This window comes from Peromyscus maniculatus, chromosome 7 (genome assembly GCF_049852395.1).
Source record: "Peromyscus maniculatus bairdii isolate BWxNUB_F1_BW_parent chromosome 7, HU_Pman_BW_mat_3.1, whole genome shotgun sequence".
NCBI classification, from domain to species: domain Eukaryota; kingdom Metazoa; phylum Chordata; class Mammalia; order Rodentia; family Cricetidae; genus Peromyscus; species Peromyscus maniculatus.
In genome coordinates, this window is record NC_134858.1 from 60,262,163 (window position 1) to 60,285,759 (window position 23,597).

General features: G+C 41.8%; 1 protein-coding gene across 8 annotated transcripts in view; it reads right to left on the minus strand.

Moving 5' to 3' along the window:
• Window positions 1-23,597, minus strand: part of Pias1 (protein inhibitor of activated STAT 1) — a 107,321-nt gene that overhangs the window by 78,757 nt on the left and 4,967 nt on the right. The window contains exons 1-2 of one of the 8 annotated variants that reach the window (XM_076576446.1): window positions 8,623-8,670; window positions 4,389-4,454 (exon numbers count right to left, since the gene is read on the minus strand). The exons of 1 other annotated variant lie outside the window; for it this stretch is intronic. Coding sequence is in view for 1 of the 7 variants with exons in the window: in XM_076576443.1 (XP_076432558.1) it covers window positions 4,389-4,454; window positions 8,623-8,625 (69 nt within the window). In the remaining 6 variants the exon portion in view is untranslated. Of the gene's footprint in view, window positions 1-4,388; window positions 4,455-8,205; window positions 8,482-8,582; window positions 8,671-23,597 lie in introns of those variants that run through there. 6 more of the 8 variants (XM_042281077.2, XM_076576443.1, XM_076576447.1 and 3 more) reach the window with 6 other exon arrangements.

Sequence of the window (23,597 nt, forward strand, 5' to 3'; positions counted from 1 at the left end):
AGGGGTTGAAAAGTGTATATATTCTGCACAGAAGAGTGCAGTTGAAAGTTCTTTTGTGTCCCGGCCTGCCGGCTGTCGGGACAAATCTCTCCCAGTCACGTCCCTTAAGTAAACATACAGAGGCTTATATTAATTATAACTGTTCGGCCATTAGTTCAGGCTTACTACTGACTAGCTCTTACACTTCAACTCAGCCCATTTCTGTTAATCTATATGTCACCATGTGTTCCGTGGTTTTACCTGTGTGCCATTACATGCTGCTCCCTGGACAGCGGGCTGGCATCTCTTGACTCGACCTTCCTCTTCCCAGAATTTTCCTTGTCGACTTAACCAGCCTATATACTTCCTGCCTGACAAGCATTATCCCACAGCAGGAGAGTATTCTGTGAAGGCAATCTTCCTAAAGTGTTCTAATTTGATCAGACAGACATATACATGGCTTTAAAATTCTCTTAAAATTTTTTGATGTATTTGATGATGTACACCTGCATGTGGATGCCAAAGGAGGCCAGAGGGGGTCATCAGATCCCCTGGACCTGGAGTTACAGGCAGTTGTGAGCCATATGATGTGGATGCTAGAAACCAAACACAGGTCCTCTGGAAGAACAGCAAGCATTTTTTAGCCACTGTGTTCTCTCTAGCCCCAAATATAGATTTTTTTAAAGTATTTTTTAAATTTGTTATTTTGTATGTATGAATGTTTTATCTCCATGTATGCATGTGCACCATGTGCATGCCTGATGCTCACGGAGGTCAAAAGAGGGCACTGGATGCCCTGGAACTAGAGTTATAGATGGTTGTGAGCTAACATGGGTCATGGGAATTGAACCTGGGTCCTCTGCAAGAACAAGTGCTCTTAACCACTGAGACATCTTTCTAGCCCATGTACTTTGTTTGTTTGTTTTTGTTTTTGTTTGTATGTTTTTCAAGACAGGGTTTCTTTGTATAGACCTGGCTGTCCTGGAATTCACTCTGTCGACCAAGCTGGCCTTCAATTCAGAGATCCTCCTTCCTCTGCCTCTCAAGTGCTGGCATTAAAGACATGCTCCACCACTACCCGGCCCATGCACACATCTTTTAAAATCCTAATAGTTTTATAACAACAGTAGTTCTTTGTTGCACGTTCGATTTTAGCCTTTTTTTCTGGAATTTGACTCCAACTGTACAGCAGCTTGTTAATTTTTCCTTGAAGGTATCTACTGACTTCCAATTATAAGAGATAATGTTTTTAGCTGTTAAATCTCATCACCTACCATCTCCCCATCATAATTTGTGATTAAATCAATTGTCTCTGCTTACATTATTACAACGTCTGTAAATAAAATCCACTGCTGAACAAAAAGTACATCACAATTATGCTTTCTTTTCATATAACTTCACTCTCTTTATATTTAATATCCACCATTTTTGTGCCTGATTAGTATTCCATATACCTACTGTCAATTCATTTGCATAGTAAAACTTTCCTCTCAATATATTCAATTATGTGAAAGAAAGCTGTTTTAATTTTGGCTGGCTTTGTTTTATATTTTTTATTCTTTTTTTTTCTAATCTTATTTTGTTTTGAGTTGTCTTGTTTAATTTGTTTGAGACAGGGGTTTCCCCATATAGTCCAAGCTATATGGAACTTGCTATGTAGCTCAGACTAGCTTCACACTCAGTATCTTCTTACCTCAGACCCTGGAGTGCTAAAATTATAGAACTCTCTTTCTTCCTAAAAATATAGCCCCAGTAGCCTGCTACAGGGCTCCAATGTGTACAGTTAGAGCTGAGCCTAGTGCACACTTATGATCACAGAATTTCCCTTTTCTGTGTCCCAGAAACTCCCATTTGTATCCCACACTGAACACTGTTTCCTCATTGCTGGGCCTCCTTTCTTGGCTTCTCTTCTTAGTGGGGTTTTTCCTCCAGTAGAGTTCTGAGAAGGGGGCATGGGAGATGTCTTTTATACCTTGCATTATTATAAAATCAATACTTTCTCATACTCAATCCTTGAGTTTGGCTCAGTATAGAATTTTAGACAGAAAAAAACTCAGCAGAATTTAAGACATTTCCTTATTTTCCATTTCTGGTGTTGGTATTAAAAAGGTCAGAGCTGGAGAGAAAGCTCAGCAGTTAAAAGTACTTAGTGGTCTTGTAGAGGGCCCGGGTTCAATTCCCACCATCCACATGGTGGCTCACCACCATCTTTATTTAACTCTAGTTCTAGGGGAATCTGACTCCCTCTTTTGATCTCTGAGGGTAGGAGGCACGCATGCATGCATTCAGGCAGAACACTCATGTACATAATATATAAATAAATCTTTTAAAAATGTTTTTTTAAGCTTAGATAACAGGCTTTTGTGGCACAAGACTATATAATCCCAGCATTTAGGAGGTGGGGGTGGGGGGTCAGAAGTTCAAAGCTAAACAGTATGTTTGGTGTCACCCTGTGTTTCAGGAGATCCTATCTCAAACAAACAAACAGACAGCCCCTGTACTGTTCATCTCTAATGGTTACCTGTATATCCCCCATCTGGAAGTTGATAGGATTTCCTCTTTAGGTGTTCTGAAATTTCACAGCATCATACCTCAACAATGACTTTTTAGTAACTGTTGAGCTTTCACATTTATAGACACATGTCTTGGAGGGTTTCTAACAAGCCTTCCATGTTTTTTGTTTTTGTTTTGTTCTCTTTCTCATAGACTGCCATTTAGATACTAAACTTCCAAAAACAATTCTCTAAGTGTTCTCAGGGGAATTGTGTCGAGGAATGGGATGTCTGTCATTCCAAAGATAACATCACCTCAACCTCCTTTGTAGATACATAAAATTTACACACACACACACACACACACACCCTATTCCCAACTATACAAGTCCATTTTGCAATTAAATATAAAGTGCCAATTTTGTACTCTCCTTAGCCATAGCCTTCCTTATTAAAAGTCGTGTCTACATGTAAGCAGGAATGAGGCCCCTCCAGCTCTCCTTCACAGCCTGCTGTGGTAGTTTCAGGTCAGTCACAAAGCAGACTCTGCACTGTGAGTCTTCATCTAATATCACTATATAACCAAGTATGAACTAGAATGAATTTTAAACAGACAAAAATAGGCAACTAATAATGTCTTATTTCAAATATAATATTATTTTCTATAAATCTAAACTTCTATAATTATATACACTAACGCCAGGCATGGTGATTCATACCTTTACTCCAGGCACTGGGAAGAAGCAGGAGGGCTGATAGAAGTCTGCAATCTACCGAGTTCCAGCCCAGCCTGGTCTACATATTGAATTCTAGGCCTGCTAGGATGCAAAGTGAGACTGTCCCCCAAGAAACTCAACAACGAATCAGATATATTAAGAAAGCATATTAAAATAAATAAAAATCCATTATTTATCCATTATTTTCAAAGTCAGATTATTCAATGAGACTAAATTCTCAATTCTGAACCATTTCTAATCTTTCCCATTAGAAATGGTTCATAAACTGAGCACAGTGGCTCACATCTATAAGCCTAGCACCTGAGAGACTGAGTGAGGCAGGATCATTGCCAAGAGTGTGAAGCCAGACTAGGGCTACTACATAGTGAGTCCTAGAGCCTGGGCTACAAAGAGACATAGCCTTTAAAAACAAACAAGGAAAGGAAAGGAAAAGAATAAAGATACAAATGAAAACACAAAATAACCAATTGGTAGATTAGCAATTTGTCAACAGCGTCTAGTTCAACCAGAAAACCTAGTTAGACAATTTCTACTCAAAGTAGTAAATCAGGTTGGCTGCATCCTTCTCCATAATCATCTCCCTCCCAATTTCTCATCTTTTATTTATTTCTCAACATAAGACAAGTGGAGGGTGATCTGCAGCACCAGCCCCTCCAGCTATCACCTTCATCTCTCAGCCTCCATTCCATCATACTGATTACACTACGCTCTCAAAAGATGACAAAATATTGTGATTATATGTAAACAGAGATTCCATTTTCCTTCAAGCAATACACAAACTTAACATTCTGAAAGGGTTACCATGGTTTCACTTTTTGATAGATGATTTATACGTCATCCCTATCTATGCCCTACCACATTTCATGAAACATATGGATACAGGCTTCAAAAAGCTCCTTTCTGTTAACATGAATACTAAAAATAACAAATCTATCTTAGACTGTTTTAAAATTTGGACACAGTATTAAGTTTAGTTTAATTTAATTTAAAATTCTAGAATTTAAAACACTAACACATTGACCAACTTCATGTGCAGAGACAAGAAAATATGGTTCTTATTTAAGGAAAAGGCTGCTCTGTCATGACTTGGAAAGGCTCTCCTAGTGCCTGCATTTCCCCTGGGGTCTAAGCTGCACTAGGACCCTATCCCTTGCGTCTAGTCCACCTGCAACAGACTCACCTTCCTGCTCACCAATCGTTCAGCAACCCATCCACCAGCAGCAATTAGGGAAGTTTCTCCTTTGGTCTAAGGAAGCAATTGGTGAGTGTCTGGCACTTCTCTGGTAGTCTTGGAGGGAAGGTGGCTGGGGGGCATGGCTCTCTTGACCTTACCCCATGTCCCCACCTTTGAGCTGTAACACTGCAGTTTCCTTAAGCCAAACCAAGGCTACTGTGCCCCTTGCTGTCCTCTTCTCCCATCTTCCCTTCAGAGCAGAGCACAGAGCATAGAGCAAAGCAGAGCAGAGAGCACAGAACATAGAGCGCAGAGCACAGAACATAGAGCAGAGCACAGAGCAGAGCAGAGCACAGAGTATAGAGCAGAGCACAGAGTATAGAGCAGAGCAGAGAGCACAGAGCACATAACAAGAGCAGAGCACAGAGTATAGAGCAGAGCACAGAGTATAGAGCAGAGCAGAGAGCACAGAGCACATAACAAGAGCAGAGCACAGAGTATAGAGCAGAGCACAGAGTATAGAGCACAGAGTATAGAGCAGAGCACAGAGTATAGAGCAGAGCAGAGAGCACAGAGCACATAACAAGAGCAGAGCACAGAGTATAGAGCAGAGCACAGAGTATAGAGCACAGAGTATAGAGCAGAGCACAGAGTATAGAGCAGAGCACAGAGCATAGAGCAAAGCAGAGCAGAGAGCACAGAACATAGAGCGCAGAGCACAGAACATAGAGCAGAGCACAGAGCAGAGCAGAGCACAGAGTATAGAGCAGAGCACAGAGTATAGAGCAGAGCACAGAGTATAGAGCAGAGCAGAGTATAGAGCAGAGCACAGAGTATAGAGCAGAGCAGAGAGCACAGAGCAGAGCACAGAGTATAGAGCAGAGCAGAGAGCACAGAGCACATAACAAGAGCAGAGCACAGAGTATAGAGCAGAGCACAGAGTATAGAGCAGAGCACAGAGTATAGAGCAGAGCACAGAGTATAGAGCAAAGCAGAGCACAGAGCACATAACAAGAGCAGAGCACAGAGTATAGAGCAGAGCACAGAGTATAGAGCAGAGCACAGAGTATAGAGCAGAGCACAGAGTATAGAGCAGAGCACAGAGTATAGAGCACAGAGTATAGAGCAGAGCACAGAGTATAGAGCACAGAGTATAGAGCAGAGCACAGAGTATAGAGCAGAGCACAGAGTATAGAGCAGAGCAGAGTATAGAGCAGAGCACAGAGTATAGAGCACAGAGTATAGAGCAGAGCACAGAGTATAGAGCAGAGCACAGAGTATAGAGCAGAGCAGAGAGCACAGAGCACATAACAAGAGCAGAGCACAGAGTATAGAGCACAGAGTATAGAGCAGAGCACAGAGTATAGAGCAGAGCACAGAGTATAGAGCACAGAGTATAGAGCAGAGCACAGAGTATAGAGCAGAGCACAGAGTATAGAGCAGAGCACAGAGTATAGAGCAGAGCACAGAGTATAGAGCAGAGCACAGAGTATAGAGCAGAGCAGAGAGCACAGAGCACATAACAAGAGCAGAGCACAGAGTATAGAGCAGAGCACAGAGTATAGAGCACAGAGTATAGAGCAGAGCACAGAGTATAGAGCAGAGCACAGAGCATAGAGCAAAGCAGAGCAGAGAGCACAGAACATAGAGCGCAGAGCACAGAACATAGAGCAGAGCACAGAGCAGAGCAGAGCACAGAGTATAGAGCAGAGCACAGAGTATAGAGCAGAGCACAGAGTATAGAGCAGAGCAGAGAGCACAGAGCACATAACAAGAGCAGAGCACAGAGTATAGAGCAGAGCACAGAGTATAGAGCACAGAGTATAGAGCAGAGCACAGAGTATAGAGCAGAGCACAGAGTATAGAGCAGAGCACAGAGTATAGAGCAGAGCACAGAGTATAGAGCAGAGCACAGAGTATAGAGCAGAGCACAGAGTATAGAGCAGAGCGCAGAGCACAGAGCACATAACAAGAGCAGAGCACAGAGTATAGAGCAGAGCACAGAGCAGAGAGCAGAGAGCAGAGAGCACAGAGCACATAACAAGAGCAGAGCACAGAGTATAGAGCAGAGCACAGAGTATAGAGCAGAGCGCAGAGCAGAGCACAGAGCACAGAGCAGAGAGCAGAGAGCACATAAGAGCAGAGCACAGAGCAGAGCAATCAATGAATGGCTTTGGCCAGAGCACAGCAAGGGCTTTGCCGGAGCAGAACTGTAACGCTTTGCTGGGGAAAATCCCTCCCCTCTGGAACCAAGCTTTAACACTTTTGTTGGGAAAGCCTCCCCTTCAGAGCTGTGTAATCACACAACTCCTCTAGACCCATGTGGCTTTTGGGACCCCATTCCTGACCCTTTCCTGTGGATGAGACTCTCCTCCTAGAGCTCGGTTTTTGTTCTCTAAAGTTCAGGCATGGAGTCGCTCCGCTGGCTTAGCCAGGATAGGTCCCTGAGACCCTTGCTGAGTGTGATGACCCACTGAACAGCTTGGTCCTCCTTCAGTCCTGAGGATGCTCACTACTACAGGCTGCAGTGAGATTTCCTTCTCTCTCATCCATGGGTACATGTCTTCCATACCCTCTCATTCCCCCTTGGGATGCCTCTTAGAAAACCTCCAGCTTCGCCGGGTGGTGGTGGTGGCGGCACGCCTTTAATCCCAGCACTTGGGAGGCAGAGGCAGGCGGATCTCTGTGAGTTCGAGGCCAGCCTGGTCTCCAAAGTGAGTTCCAGGAAAGGCGCAAAACTACACAGAGAAACCCTGTCTCGAAAAACCAAAAGAAAAGAAAAAAGGGAAGAAAAAAAAAAGAAAAGAAAACCTCCAGCCTATACACCTGGCACCCTACCTGAAGGGCCCTAAATTTATTCACTTTTGTAATCAAATTTGGCTTCAAAGCACTTAGATAATCAATCCAAAAAACGTCACCTAATGGCACCTTAGATCCTAATATTATTTGGGACCTTTACCAATACTGTGAGTGATTGGGGAAATGGAAAGAGATTCCCCATTCCCTTTTCTTCTTTTCTCTGCTTCAAGCCGTTTTTGTGTAGCGCCCCTCAACCCCCATGTAAACATCCTGTCTTTTAAGTTATCATTGATGGATCTGTACGTGGGCTGCAAAGTGGGCACCAGGAGCCAGACCTAGCAGGAGCCTGAGAAAGCAAAGGAGCAGGCCAGTTGCACACGCCCCGCACACACCCTGGCTGGTGCATCTCTCAGCTCCCTCCTACTGTGTCCTCTTTCTATAGCCAGAGCTTAAACTCCTCCTAGCTGTGAGGCCCAAACCAGATGATTCTTCCACTGTTTTTGATCACACTAACAAGTTTCCCCCTTATCAGCCTCAACCAGCTGCCCCTTCTCTTCCTCTCCAGCCTCTCTGGTTTCCCTTTTTCCCTTCTCAGAGACAGGCTGCTCATCCAGTCAGGGCCCAGGTAGTCACCAACCAGGACCCTGAATGGAATTACAATATCTCAGAGAGCATCCTTGCTAGGGACAAATTTGTAACTTGCCTCCTGGCTGGTCTTCATAAGGCCACCCTTAAAACGCTGTATGAATTATGAAAAAACCCAGGAGGTCATCCAGGACAAACATGAAAACCTGACTCAATTCCTAGACCACCTCACAAAGGCCCTCTTACAATATACCAATCTGTATCCCCAGACCCCTAATGAAAAACAACTCCCTATGACCTACTTCTTTTCCCAGAGTTCCCTGATATTAGGCCTCTTAAACATCTAGAGAAAGGACCTCTGACTCCACAGGCAGAAGTCTTAGCAGAGGCCTTTAAGGTGTACCACGGGAAAGATGAAAAAGCCCGAAAACAAAAATACCTGATGCTACCAAAGTCCTTTCAACTGGCTATTGCAACTGCTCAGGCTCCGTGGCCTCCCAAAGCCTGAGAACCTGCAGGTCCCTGTTTCAAATGCAGTGAGAAGGATTACTGGTCCCAGGCCTGTCTGAACCCTTGTAAACCACCCAGACCTATGCTCCTCGTGGCAGAAGGACATTAAGCCCAGATTGTCATCCAGCCAACCTCCTAGATCTGGCCATGGACGACTAAGGAGACTAGCTAGGCTCCCTTGGTCTGACCACTGCCATCTCTGACTGGGAACCTTGAGTAGACATCACAATATCAGGTCGATCTATCCATTCCCTTCTGGAAATTGGAGGCCACCAACTTAGTTCTGACACAGTTTTAGGGACCCACATCTTGTTCCCCTATTGTCAGGGTAGGGCGACAGCTTTACCATCCTCACAAAACCCCACCAACTGCCAGGCTCTACCCACAGGACACTAACTGCCCTAACTGCTGGACCCAACCCCCACCCTACAGAGTAAAAAGCACAATCTCTGGACGTGAACTCCCACCAATTTCTGCCCTGGAAAGCTTCACCCCCTCCCCAAGAATCTCTATACAAGCCCTGTATCATGGACAGTCCTCTGCTGTTCTCTCAGCAGAAGCAGCCACCCTCGGTTTATTGCCCTCTCAATAAATGTCCTGTGGGGTTTGTTGTGCGGCACGACTTTGTGGTATTCCTTGGCTCCTGACTCCCAGGATACCTTTCCATCTGAGCTGTAATGTACAGATGTGCTAGAAATGCTCCTTTCCATGGATGTTCAGGCACTTATTCAAACACTGAGGAAGGGAGCTTGGGAAGATCAAGAGATGAGTATGAGGATGCACCATACTAACCCAACACCTACTGTGTGCCAGGATGGGAATACTATGTATAGGATTTAGACACTGGTATTGATTGGACACTAGTTTATCAAACTATAATTTTGGGGGTGCACTCTCACTTTTAAAAGGAGGGAATTGTGGGCTAGTGAGATGACACAGTGGTTTGTAAAAGTGCTTGCTGCCAAGACTACCTGTTTAACCTCTGGAACCCCCAGGGTAGAAGAAGAGAACCAACAACTATAGCTGTCCTCTAACTCTACACACTAGTCAAGTTACACACACACACACACACACCAAAATAAAGATTGCCAGGCATAGTGGCACACACCTATAATTCTAGCACTTGGGAGACTAGTACAGGATTACTAATTCAAGACCAGCCTGGACTACACAGCAAGACTGTCTCAAAACTCTCCCCCGCCCCCCCAAAAAAGAAAGAAAGAAACGAACAAATGGGGCTTGGGGTGGTATATCATACAAGTTAACCAGGGTTTAAGAAACCTTGCATCTACCTAAATCAGCAAGATCCTTGCTACTTCCCAGTCTTCCCTCAACTAAACAAACATACTGCATTTACAACTGGGGACACTATCTCACCTCATATGTTCCCGACAAGCAACTAAAGGAACTGTACAGCTAAGAGAAGGATAAGAAGCCTAAACAGGAGAACTTTCAATGCATCAAAAAAGTAAGAAAAAAGAATGTATTCTATAACTACATAAAGTCTTTAAATTACAGGCCTCAGTCTGGATCCCAAAACTCAGATGAAGAAAAAGCCTGGAAGGCCTATATCAGAACTACTTCAAAGTACTGGGCAGAACCTACTTGAAGCTACAGAGTTAGAAGGGTGTGAACTCAGACTCCAAAGTCAAACCTCAAGTCCAACAATGCTCCAATAATACTAACTAGAGGCACTATTAATTTTTAATGTCTCTAGAAATAATATAAACTTTCCACCAATGAATGATACAGTTTCTGTGTGCATGCACATCTGTGCAGATATACTTGCCCATGTGTGTACATAGAGAAGTAGGTCAACATTCAGTGGATATTCTTCTTTGTTTAATTATTTATTGGGAGGGGAAACACACGTCGAGGTTAGAGGATAACTTTCAAGAGCTGGTTCTCTCAGCACACCTTTAATCCCAGCACTTGGGAGGCAGAGAGAGAGATGTAGGATCTCTGTGAGCTTGAGGACAGTCAGGTCTACATAGTGAGCTATAGGACAGCCAGGGCTACATAGAGAGACTCTGTCTCAAAATAAAGGGGCAGAGGGTTGGTTCTCTCCTTCTAGCATGTTATAGGTCCTGGGTGTCAATCTCAAATCTTCAAGCTGGATGGCAGGTATCCCTACCCACTGAGCCAGCTTGACGGCCCCTCCTCAGAATTCATGACCCTACTTCCATTCAACCTAGTCTTGGGTGAACTCACTACCTCATGATTTGAAAATGCGATCACTAGTAACTCTTGCATCTCCTCCTCAGCACCTCTCCTTTATGAGCCAGATATACACAAGTCAACACATCCAAACCCAATGCCAACCTCCCCCAAGTCTTGCATCACCTAACCACTTCCCAGTGCACCACCCTGCTCCTTCCTTCTCTCCTGCATCTATCACCAAGTCCTTAATAGAGCCCACCACCACTTTAATTCACATCCACACGATCTCTTCCCAGATATCTGTGACACTTTGTACAGGTTTCCTCTAGCTAGGAATGGTTCCTCATGCCTTTAATCCCTGAACTTTGGATGCTGAGGAAACGAGGATTGTCACAAGTTTTAAGCCAGTGTGGGCCACACAGTGATTTCTAGGATAGTCTAGGCTACAGAGTAAGCACCTGTTTAAAAAAAAAAAAAAAAAATTAAAAAGTAGACAGATGGGAGGGAGGAAGAAAAAGGAAAAGGGGAAGAGATTCTTTCTCCAAGACATGTATCTCAATGTTTTCAATGCTCTTTCTAGTAAAGTCTGATCATGTCAATGATTTCACAGCTGAACCATCTCTCCTGCCACTATACACCTCTTTAAAAGGTCTTTTACCTTTAAGAGGCTACAGTATTTTGAAATCTCATTAGAAGGACATTTGAACCAATGTTTCTTTTCCAGTCTTTTTAAGACAGTGTCTTGCTATGTAGCCCAGGCTAGCCTTAGACTCCCTATGGAGACTAGCCTGACCCCAAACTTACGACATCCTCCTGCCTCAACCACTCAAGTGCTAGGGTTACAGACATGTGCCACCACATCTGGTTGTCTTAAAATCCTACAAAAAAAAAAAAAAAAAAAAAAAAAAACTGGAGGAAAGGAGAAATCAATCTTTCAGATACCACCCTAGATGTGTAGATGGGGTAGGGTGGCCATAACCCTAAGAAGTGTAAATGGGGTAGGGTGGCCCAAATATATTATATACATGTATGAAGTTGTCAAATAGGGGGGAAAAAGTATCGACAAAAATGCAAACACACCCAATTGTATGGCCTATGTTTGGCTTTTATCCCAAAAGGGAGAGAAACAAAAACAAACATGTAAATTGTTAATCAATCACAGATATATTTGCTAAGAGCTAAGCCCTGCTAGAGAGGAAATTATTAGCTAAACTCAGGTTAAAGCACATCTTACAGACTGTTCATTTGTCTATATAATTCTCATCTATGACCATTGAAAAAAAGCAATGCAGGGTTGAGACATAACCTAATAAATAAACATACATACCTATATCTATCTATCTATCTATCTATCTATCTATCTATCTATCTATCTATCTATCTATCTCATACCATGAATGCACTTCCAGCACACTCATTCAGTACACTGGCTTCAAGAACATAGGACATCACTCAGCAGCTATGGGTTGGCTAACTTGTTAACAGATATGTTTTCTATAAGCGAACTGTTCTTGTCTTTTTAAACTATAAAAAATGTCAAGAACAAAGTAAAAAGGACAGTCTCATTTTAAACTAGAAACTCCTATAGTATGACTCTTCATATTCTTTTCAAAAATTTAAGTTTCTCTCTCTCTCCATAAATATATATATGAGTGTGTGTATATACACATACATATATATATGCTGAGGATTGAACCCAGGGCACAAGCGCTCTAGCAAGCACTCTACCACTGAGCTAAATCCCCAACCCTAGCTTTTATAGTCTTGAAAATGGAGACTATGCCCTCCCCTTTGTGTTGAACCTATCAATTGTGTTTCTAGGGTTGGAGCTGAAGCTCAATGGTAGAGCCTTTTGACTATCATGGAAAAGGCCCTGGGTTTGAACCCCAGGACTATACAAAGAGGAAAAAGAAAAACCTACTAATTATATATCAAATAGAAAATATTGGACTTTGTCTTAAATGGGGTTTCTGTGGTTGTGAAAAAACATCATGACCAAAAAGCAGCTCCAAAGAAATGGTTTATTTCATCTTACACTTTGATGTAACAGTCCATCACTGAGAGAAGTCAGCACAGGAACTCAAGCAAGGCAGGAACCTGGTGGTAGGAACTGATGCAGAGACCATGGAGGAGTGCTGCTTACTGGCTTGCTCCTCATGGCTTGCTCAGCCTGCTTTCTTTTTTTACCACGGTACCCAAGACCCAGGGGTGGCACTATCCATAGTAGGCTGGGCCTCTCACACCAGTCATCAATCAAGGAAATGCACTACAAGTTTACCCACAGGCCAATCTAGTTGGAACTTTTTCTCAACTGAGGTTCGCTCTTCCAAAATGGCTCTAGGCTTATGTCAAGCTGACATAAAACTAGCCAACAGACCTGTATTCACTTGCACATTTCTTAGTTTGAGAGAGGGTCTTACTATATAGTTCAGGCTAATCTTGAACTCAAAATTACCCTTGGAGAGGACTCCTTAGTGCATAATTTAGAGGCATACATCACCAGGTCCAGCAAAATAGGAAAAAAAATGTCATTTAAAACTGTAATAAGGCATGCCTTTAATCCCAGCACTGGGTAGACAGAGACAGGCACTTCTCTGATTTTAATGCCAGCCTGGACTACATACATAGCAAGTTCCAAGACAGCCAGAACGACATAGTGAAACCCGGCCTCAAATAAATAGACAGACAGACAGACAAACAGTAATGAGTGGAATTGAGAGCACTTAACAGTTAAGAAAGGACCCAATATCAATTCCCAGTACCCATGTTGACAGCTCACAACTGCCTGTAACTCCAGCTCCAGTAGATCCTGCACCTCTGGCTGCACAGTCACCTGCACTGGCACACGTGCATACCTGTGTGCCCCCCCCACACACACACACTTAAAAACAAAATAAACATTAAATAATAATGAGGGGACTGGTCAGACTGGTCAGCCAGTAAAGTGCTTGCTACACAAATCTGGTGACCTGAGGTCAATTCTCAGAAATGGTGTTAAGGTAGAAAGAGAGAACCAACTCCACAAAGAGAGAACCAACTCCATGCCCAGCTGGCAATTTCTTAAAGGCTGTTCCAATATAGAATCTGAAACCATAACAATGAATATTTCTTATTTATTAAAAGTCATTCTAGGGGCTGGAGAGATAGCTCAGAGGTTAAGAGCACAGAGGTCTTGAGTTCAAATCCCAGCAACCATATGGTGGCTTACAGCCATCTGTAATAAAATCTGGTACCCTCTCCTGGCCTGCAAGTATACATGCGAGCAGAACACTGTATACATAATAAATAAATAAATCTTTAACAATGACAACAAAAAAATACTGAGTGTCAGGGCCACTACCTGTTTGGTGTTTGGAAAAATATATATTTAAGTTTCTCCATGAGTTCTGGCTGACCTTCTGGCCTAACTGATCAAAATTAGTGAAATTGGTATTTCATAGGAAATCAAATGGAATGTATCAGCCCTCAACCCACAGCATATTCCTTAAGCACCTGAGTGAGGATGTATTTAGACAGAGCAACATACCCATGCCACCAGAGGGCAGAAACTTTACCCCAAACATACCAGCTAGTCTGATCACCCCTTGAAAAAGTAAATAGTACAGATTTAGGAAATGAATCTCCTATCTCCAATTCAAAAATAAAAAAGCAAATAAATAAATAAATAAATAAATAAAGTCATTCTGAAGGCCAGGTGTGGTGGTGCACTCCTTTAACCCCAGCACTTGGAAGACAGAGGCAGGTGGATTTCTAAGTTTGAGGCCATCCTGGTCTACAGAGCGAGTTCCAGGACAGGAACAGCCAGGGCTAAACAAAGAAACCCCCGTATCGAAAAACCAAAGTCATTTTGAAGTACAATGGTACACATTTGTAATTCCAGCACTTGGGAGGTACAAATAGGAGAACCAGAAATCGAAGGTCAGTGCTGGGAATCTAGCTTCATTGGTAGAGTGTTTGCCTAGCAGGAAACTCTGGGAAGTCCTGGGTTCGATTTCCAGCACTACATACACCAAGCATTGTGGGAGATGTCTATAATCCTAGCACTTTAAAAGTGAAAGCAGAAAGATCAGAAGTTTCGAGATCATCTTCAGTGAATAGAGAACTTGAGGCCAGCCTGGGATTCCTGAGACCCTTTCTCAAAACAACAACAACAAAATCAAGTTCAAAACCAGCTACAATTTGAGTTTAAAGCCAGTTTGAGCTACATGAAATCCTATCTCAAAATACAAACAAAATTCATTGGTCTAACTTCTATTCCAATTGATCTTTTTACTCAGATATGACTATAAAACCATGCACTAGTTATTTAAAAAATGCTGAGTATGGTGGCACACACCTGAAATCCTAGCATGAACTCCTGGGTCAGGAGTTCAAGGTCATGCTGAATGAACTACATCCATAGTCCAAGACTAGCCTAGGCTACATGAAATCCAATGTCAAAACAAATGAGAGTTCACCAAGTTGCACAATGCTTCAAACATTGTTGCAGCTCACTACTGTCTTCAACATAACACACTTGCTTATATCACACCAACTTCATCAAAGGAGTCGAGTGTGGAATCTGTCAAACTCATAGTGGCAAATGGAGTAGTTTTCCAAAATTCAATTTCCCCCTGAGAGCTTAAATTTTATCATTAGCAATGAATACTGTCAGCTGTTTTCCTTGTAGTGACAGGCTCACTTTATTTTCAAGAAAATGTATGCCAAATATCCATTCTATATAACCATGCTTTGCCAAGCAATTACTTCAAGTAAAAAAAGTATTCCACTTAGAAAGGCCTCGAGTTTAATTTGTACTCAACAACTTCTTAGGTTCTTTCTAAGTTAACCATCAGGCCTGCTATCAGTAAAAGCACTTCAAACAGCATGTTCTAGGAGTTAAGCAAAGGCCGAATAGATGACAAATCACTAAGTTTTATTGCTTCATCAAGGCATTAAATGTAACCAGTCGGTCTTCCTGACATCCCTCACTCGTGTGTGTGTGTGTGTGTGTGTGTGTGTGTGTGTGTGTGTGTGTGTGTGTGTGAGAGAGAGAGAGAGAGAGAGAGAGAGAGAGAGAGAGAGAGAGAGAGAGAGAGCGAGCACGAGAGAGCATGGAATCAAACTCAGGACCTTGGGCATCTTAGGCAAGCACTCTACTGCCAAGCCACATAGCCTGCCCAGTTTGTTTTATTTTTAAAGCATTTATTTTTTTTTCAATTCCAAGAGTCTGGTGATGGGGAATACACCACTAGTATAATTCAGTCATACCACAGTATTGATCATACTAAGTCACAATAGCTTTATTCATCATTGATGTTATAGTTGTCAGCATACCAAACAATGCTTAACTAGTCCCTGGAGATACCCAGGGAAACACGAGGGTCTGAGAGATATACTCTGAGATGGTAATAGTTGATACATTGCATTTATAATCATAACACATACATATTTTTGCTTAAGTAATCATACAGATACTCAAGCTTATAATTTAGTAACTCACACATCCAAACACATAAATGAATGGAAGAATGTTAGATACTTTTTATACTAGCTACCATACTACAAGCCAAGTTCTAAGCCAGAAACACATCATGGTTTGAATAGGACTTGTCCCCCATGGGCTCTTGGTGTTTGGAGGCTTGTTCTCCAGCAGGCAGTACTATTTTGGAAACTGGTGGGAATCTTAGGAGTAGGGGAGATCCTTTGAAGGGTGCCTTGTCCTGGGGCCCTTCCTCTCTCTCTGTTTCCTGGTGGCCAGTCCCTACCACCATGATGTTCTGCTCCACTACAGACCTACAGCAGTGGGATAAACGTGGGCTGGAAGCTCTGAGACCAGGAGCCACAGGAGACTTCCCCTCAGGCTGCTCATGCCATGTCCTTTATGAGTGTCACCAAGCCTGACCATCCCTCCCCATTCCTTTTCATGAGTAACCTGCAGGAGCCTAGAATCCATAACAATGACTTTGTTTTATTTTATTTTATTTTATTTTATTTATTTAGTTAGTTAGTTTTGAAGCAGGTGTATTCCTGGATGGCCTGGAAATCACTACGTATGTACACTAGGCTGCCTCAGCCATGTGAGTGTGGGTGATCAAAGCCCGTCACCACCCCAGCCACAAGGATTTTAAAATACTAGAAAAGCATTTACCTCATACATTATGTGAAATTACATGTTAACTAAAAAGATACTATAATACAAATAAAACACTTTAAAAGCAGGAAAAATAAATACCCTTTAGAGAGATACTTTGAAATTTAAAAAAGAGCCAGGCGGTGGTGGTACATGTCTTTAATCCTAGCATTCAGGAGGCAGAGGCAAGCAGATCTCTTTGAGTTCAAGGCTAGTCTGGTCTACAGAGCAAGTTCCAGAACAGGTAGAGCTACACAGAGAAACCCTATCTTGAAGGAAAAAAAAAAGAAAAACTATATATTCACTCTGAAACCTTACCAATCTTTAAGAATAGACCCATATGATTTACTTTTTTTTTTTAAGGGGAAAAAAAAAACTTAAATTCACCATCAAGTACAAGATAGCATGTTAAGTTCTATTTTAAGCACTGTGCCATGAAACTAGAAACAAGCTTGCTCACACTCAGAAACTCAACCGCAGAAGTGCTTTGCCATGCCCTGCCAGAACCTCATAAAGGGCCCACACTCCATTTCTCCTTAGCACACCAACCCCTACCCGCCGCCGTTGTGTTTGTCACATCTATTTGAAATGCAACTCCAACATTATACTGGATTAGTTAAATGTAGTTCAGTTACAGAAACAGCTCAATGGTAGAACATGTGCTTAAGCATGCACAAGACCCTGGATTTGATTTCCAGAACCCCCCAACCCCCCACGCTACCTACCCCAAAGAAAAGAGAGAAAGAAGAAAAGTGAGAATTACTTTTAACAACAATATAACAAAAGCATAGAAACACCCTGCCTCATAGTCCCAGCATGTGGGAAACAGGCAAGATTACTATCAGTTCATGGGCCAGCCTGGGATACACAATAAAATCTAGTCTCAAGAAACCAAAATAGGTGCTTAAGAACTTTTTGTTTTCCTTTTGCAGCAGTCAGGGCTGAAGCCAATAAATAACTCAAATGTTTTAGGCAAACAATCTGCCACTAGGTTACACCCCCAGAAGAACATCTAACATATGCATTGACGTCAGGAGATGAACTTCTATAAACACAATATTATATTTACTGCAATATTATGCATTAAAAAGAATAAAAATATCTCATAACACATACACACACACTTTTTTTTTGAGTAATTAAAGTATATTGTGAGTGTAGTGGTGTATGCCCAGCATTCCAGAGGCAGAGGAAAGACAGATCTGAGTTCCAAGACAGAGAGAGAACCTATCTCTCATATATAATATATATATTATTTATTGAGAAACCCTGTCCCTTTTTTTATAATTTATTTATTGAGAGACCCTGTCTTTTTTTTTTTTTTTTTTTTTTTTTTTTTTTTTTTTTTTTTTTTTTGGTTTTCCGAGACAGGGTTTCTCTTGTGTAGCTTTGCGCCTTTCCTGGATCTCACTTGGTAGCCCAGGCTGGCCTCGAACTCACAGAGATCCGCCTGCCTCTGCCTCCCGAGTGCTGGGATTAAAGGCGTGCGCCACCACCGCCCGGCTAGAGAGACCCTGTCTTGAAAAGAAAGAGAGAGAAGGGCGAAGGGAGGGAGGGAGGGAGGGAGGGAGGGAGGGAGGGAGGAAGGAGGAAAGGAGGGAGGGAGAAGGAAGGAAAGAAAAGAAAAGAAGGGGCTGTAGAGATGGCTCAGTGGTTAAGAGCACTAACTGCTCTTCCAGAGGACCCAGGTTCAGTTCCCAGCACCTATGTCGCAGTTAACAACGTCCGTAACTCCAAGACACGACACCCTTACAGACATACATGCAGGCAAAACACCAATGCACATAAAATAAATGAAGTGATTTTTTAAAAAAGAAAGTAAATTACGTTATCATGTATAAAACAGATCAATTTATGTACTTATACATACATTTTATAAACACAAGGTCCTTCTACAAGCAGAGTTTCCGTTCTAATCTAGATAAATACACATATAATAAATTACAAATTTATTGATACCTACTTAATGCAAGTAGAAAAAAAATGAATAGAAGCCAGGCATAAGTGGCCACAAATCATACAACTCCATTCATATGAAATACCAAAATAGACCAATCTACAGACAAACTACAGATCAGCAATTGTCTGTAACTGAGGCCAAAGTAACATGGAAATGGCTGTTACAACTGAAGAACAGTTTCTTTCTAGGGTGAGAAATCCTATAGCTGACTGCAGGAATAATTGTACAACTTGGAGAATACACACAAAAAGCAATTAATTTAATTCTTTAAATATGTGACCTATATGGTATTAAACTGCATATGATTCTATCACCATTTTCCCCACTCACCTAAACATGCATAAACACAACTAATTTGTTACTCTAATAATCCCAGCTTTCAAGTAGGCTGAGGCAGTAGATTCCAGGCCAGCCTGAGCTACATAGTATAAACTCATCTCAGAAAGAGTCTTTCATAAATTATCCTGGGGGCTGGAGAGGATGGTTCAGAATAAGAGCACTTGTTGCTCTTGCACAGGATCTGGGTTCAATTCCCAGCACTCACACAGCACCTCACAACCACCCACAACCCCAATTATAAGATATCCAACAGGTACATACATGATGTACATACATACACGCAGTCAAAACTTTCATACACATAAATAAGTATCTCAAAAAAATTATCCCAGACTTAACACTATTCCAGTTAATCTAGGAAATAGCATGGAAAAAGTAAAGATATGACACTGTCTAGAAACATTTCCAATTTAGATTGTCACAGCAGCAGAAATGAGCATCAGCCTGCTTCCTGACCAGAAGGACCAGTAACAGAATTTGTTAAGCAGTTCTCCTGGACAGTGACAGAACACCAGCCAACAACAGAGCAAATTAACAACTCTGCTCTTCAGTTATGGACTTCTGCTGCAGCTGAGGATGCACAGCCCACATCAAGTGGACTCAAGTGAAACTGGAGAGAGAGAGTCCTGAGTATCAAACCAGGAGAGCCAAGACTGACAGTTCTATGGGAGGCCACTGAAGGGGTTTTGTTTCCTTTTGTTTTGTTTGTTGCTTTTGGGGTTTGGGGGAGGGTAATGAGCGAGGGAGGGGGAAAAGACAGGGACTCTCTACATAGCCCTGATCGTCCTAGAATTCACTATATAGCCCAGGTGGTCTGGAACTCAGAGATCCACTTGCCTCTGTCTCCCAAGTGTTGCGATTAAAGGCGTGCAACACCACGCCCATCTCCACTGAAAGTTTTTATAGATAGGAGTCACAGGGTGAAAGAACTAATTGTGTGAAATTAACATGGCAACCAAAAAGAGAAACTGAAAGCAAGAACAGCAGGAAAGGTACAGAAGGGAAGTTTTCAAACATAGGCGCATCTGCACCAGCACTGTCAGATTCTGGGACTGGCTCCTGTTCGAAAGGTTTACACTTGCTTTATTTGCTTGATCTAAAAAAAACACTGGGGAAAGCATGGTTTCTTCCTAAATGTCTGGGGGAAAGCTCTGAGTGAGTGACAGCCTTTTAACATGAGACACTGAAACCAAAAGCGGAGGGCTCGGAAGAGCTTCTTCCCACAGGAGGAGAAGCAGAGGCAGATTACCACAGCACAGGGCAACTATGCTAGCACTGCACACGCACGCACCCTAGGGAGCCGCATCCTGAGAAAGCCTCAAGCCGGCTCAACCAGGCACTGCAGTGGCTGCCCTGACAGTCGGCTGTGCACTGGGTGGGAGCTATTGCTCTTGGCCTCTGCCTACCCCAGGGGTCTTCTGTGAGTCACTACCTAATCATCTAAAGTCAAAGCATAAATCCCAGATCACTCACACTTATAGACAAAACAACTAAGTACTTCAAAACTACTCAGAAAGAACGCTAACGAAGAGCAAATCAACAAATCTAGAACAATCCATTCCACAGATGAACTTCATCACGTGGGGTGCTAGCACACACCTGTAGTCTCAGCATTAGGGAAGCTGAGCAAAGAGAATCCTGAGTTTGAGACTAGCCTGGACTATGCAGTAACACAGCCTCAGAAAAGAAAAAAGCATTCATAACTTACATGTGCACTTATTAATTACCATAACCCCAAAAGGTTTCCTCTTAAAATAGAAAAATATTTCCACAGCCTATGTAACCTTTCCATAATCAGCTCCTCCAAACAGCATTACCTACCAATTAAAAACCATGGCAACACTGATTCCACATTAAAAAATGGGAAGTTGTTCTCATTTCTACTTTCTCTATATTAATGTTCAATAGTTTCAACATGCCATTTAAAACTGACAAGCACCTAATACACAAAACTCACAATACTTGATTACTTTATATAATTTCCAAAATCAAACATACTTGAAATCAATTAAATATGCTACCTCATCATCAAGTTCATTCTTTATCAAATGTTCTGATTCAGATGCATTGTTTGTTTACATCATTTAGTAATCTTACCTGACATAGGACAGAAGAACAATGAAGATAAAAAAAGAAATAAGCTAAGAGTTGCTGATTCTCTTCACTCAGGACACCTGAATCAGAAAAGCATCTACACTGCTCTCTACAGTTCGAAAGTCTGTGCTGTTAAAATGAACACTTGCAAAGTTTTACACAAGGCTATCTGTCAAGGCATGAAAATCACAAGGGTTCAATCCCAGCCCCCTCCCCAAACAAAAAACCAATTATATAATGTTGAGTTAATATAAGAATAAAATACAAAGTAACCTGGATTCATATCTACAAAGCTGAAAGGCTTATCACAAAAACAACAGATTACAAAGAAAAAAAAAAAAAAGCTATGGATGTAGTTCAGGTGATAAACTGCCAGTCTAATATTCACGATGCTTGAGTTCAATCCCCAGCCCAACATATACCAGGCATGCCTTATAACTCCAACACTGGGGAGGTGGAGAGAAGAATCAGGCGTTCAAGGTTATCTAACACTACACAGAGAATCTAAAGCCAACCCAGGCTACTTGCTACTTGTGACACTGTGTGTGTGTGTGTGTGTGTGTGTGTGTGTGTGTGTGTGTGTGTGTGTATTGAGTACGTATGCCAGGCATGGTGGATCTCTGAGGTTTCAAGCCTACCCTGTTTTACACAGCAAGTTCCAGGACAGCCAGACCTACATAACAGAGAGACCCTATCTCAAAAAATAAATAAATAATAACAATGTTTAATATTGTGATCCCTTTTTGTGATAATATAGATACATCTACAGTTACAGAAGGTCTAAATTGATAGATGCCTAGATGTTAACCATAGTATTTCTGAGAGCTGGAATTACGTGCCACTTTTCTGTCTTCTTTTTAGTATTTTATGACAGTTTCCTAAGCAAAATAGTAACTGCAAAAATTGGCATGCTTTAGTTAGTTGGAGATTAGTGTTAGGTACATAGTGAGATTGTTTCAAAAAGCAAAAAAGTGGGGGCTTGGAGAGATGGTTCAGTGGTTAAGAGCAGTGGCTGCTCTTCCAGAAGCCAGAATTCTATCCCCAGCATCCACAAGGCAGTGGCTCACAACCATCTGTTAACTCCAATTCCAGGGGATCCAACGCCCTCTTCTGGCCTCTGTGGATACTGCATGATCGGTGTGCATAGACATAACATTTAGGCAAACACTCAAAGGCATAAAATAAAAATAAAACCTCAAAATTAAAAAAGAAAATTAATTTGTATGACTCCAACTAACGAACTCCAAACATGGTGGCACTCACTTTTAATCCCAGCACTGTGGAGACAAAGGCAGGTGGCTCTTTATGAGATCAAGGCCAGCATGATCTACATAGCGAATTACAGACCAGCCAGGGCTATATTGTGAAACCTTGTCTTTAATAAAAAGACAGCTTAGGGCTGGGCAGTGGTGGCCTGGAGGCAGAGCCAGGAGGATCTCTGTGAGTTCAAGGACAGCCTGGTCTACAGGACGGGCACCAAAACTACAGAGAGAAAACCTGTCTCGAAAAAAATAAAAAAATTAAAATTAAAAGAAAAAGAAAGCTTACAAAAAGCATAGAGAGTATCCCCCAAAATACCCTTGCATAGAGCAAAAGGAAACATGTTAGCAACATGACAACTCTTTGTGAGCTAGGTGCCTACCACCTCCAGGACTGCCCTGACATCTTTGGGGAGGCTTATGAAGAGCTTTGAAACCAAAGACCTACACGCAAGTTCTTGCCACCATGTGTTGTTAAAACTTGTCTTTTCTAGGCTTCTTTACCTCTTATATTCCTCTCCTATTTCGAAAAACTATTGTAAAGAGCAAAGACTATAATGTGATGCAGTATAAACTGAACAGAAGTACACAAATAAGATACTATAGTCTTCAAACACAAGATAGTAGAGCATAATGGCTTATGCCTGTCATCTCAACACATTAGGAGTTCAAGGTCATCTTCAGCTACACAGTTTAAGGCCAGCTGGGGCTACATGAAACTACTATCTCAAAAAATAAATGCTTAGTAACAGAGCTGAACACTTAAGAAAACAGTACCATCAATTCTGTGAAGAAAGCAAGTTTTTGTTTAGTTTTTAATAGGCTACATTTTATAAAATTCTACTTTCTGAGGCAGATATTTCTTCCTAGATCCCACTACAACCACAAATCACTTTATTTTCTTATCCCTAGTTACCAGCATGAAAGGGTACAAATTACATTGGAATCAAAAGCCTCAGCATGAACCCTGGAGCAGCATGCTGATGGAGTTCACCAGGAGAGACACAAGGTTAATCAGCTATGGTCTCACTACTAAGAACTACTGCAATCAAAGGGGATTACAAGACACTCATTGAAGAGAAAGACAATGCACTCACCCGGAGAAAACCACCAAGGAAAAGGCGGCAATATTTCAAAACAATTACATGAAATACTTAAAAACTAAAGTGTTTTTCAAATTGTTTTAAAATACACTTCCCAAGAAGTGACATAAAACAAAAGCCATCTAAATGCAGCATTTCACAAAAGCAAGTCAGAGAGATTAAAATCAAATCCATGAATAAAATGTCAGATTTACTTGCCTCTATGTGAAATAAAAGCAGACAAATTACACCACAGAGATCAAAACTAAGTGGTTATTTGTTGAAAATAAAGAGACAGATATGACAACAAAATTT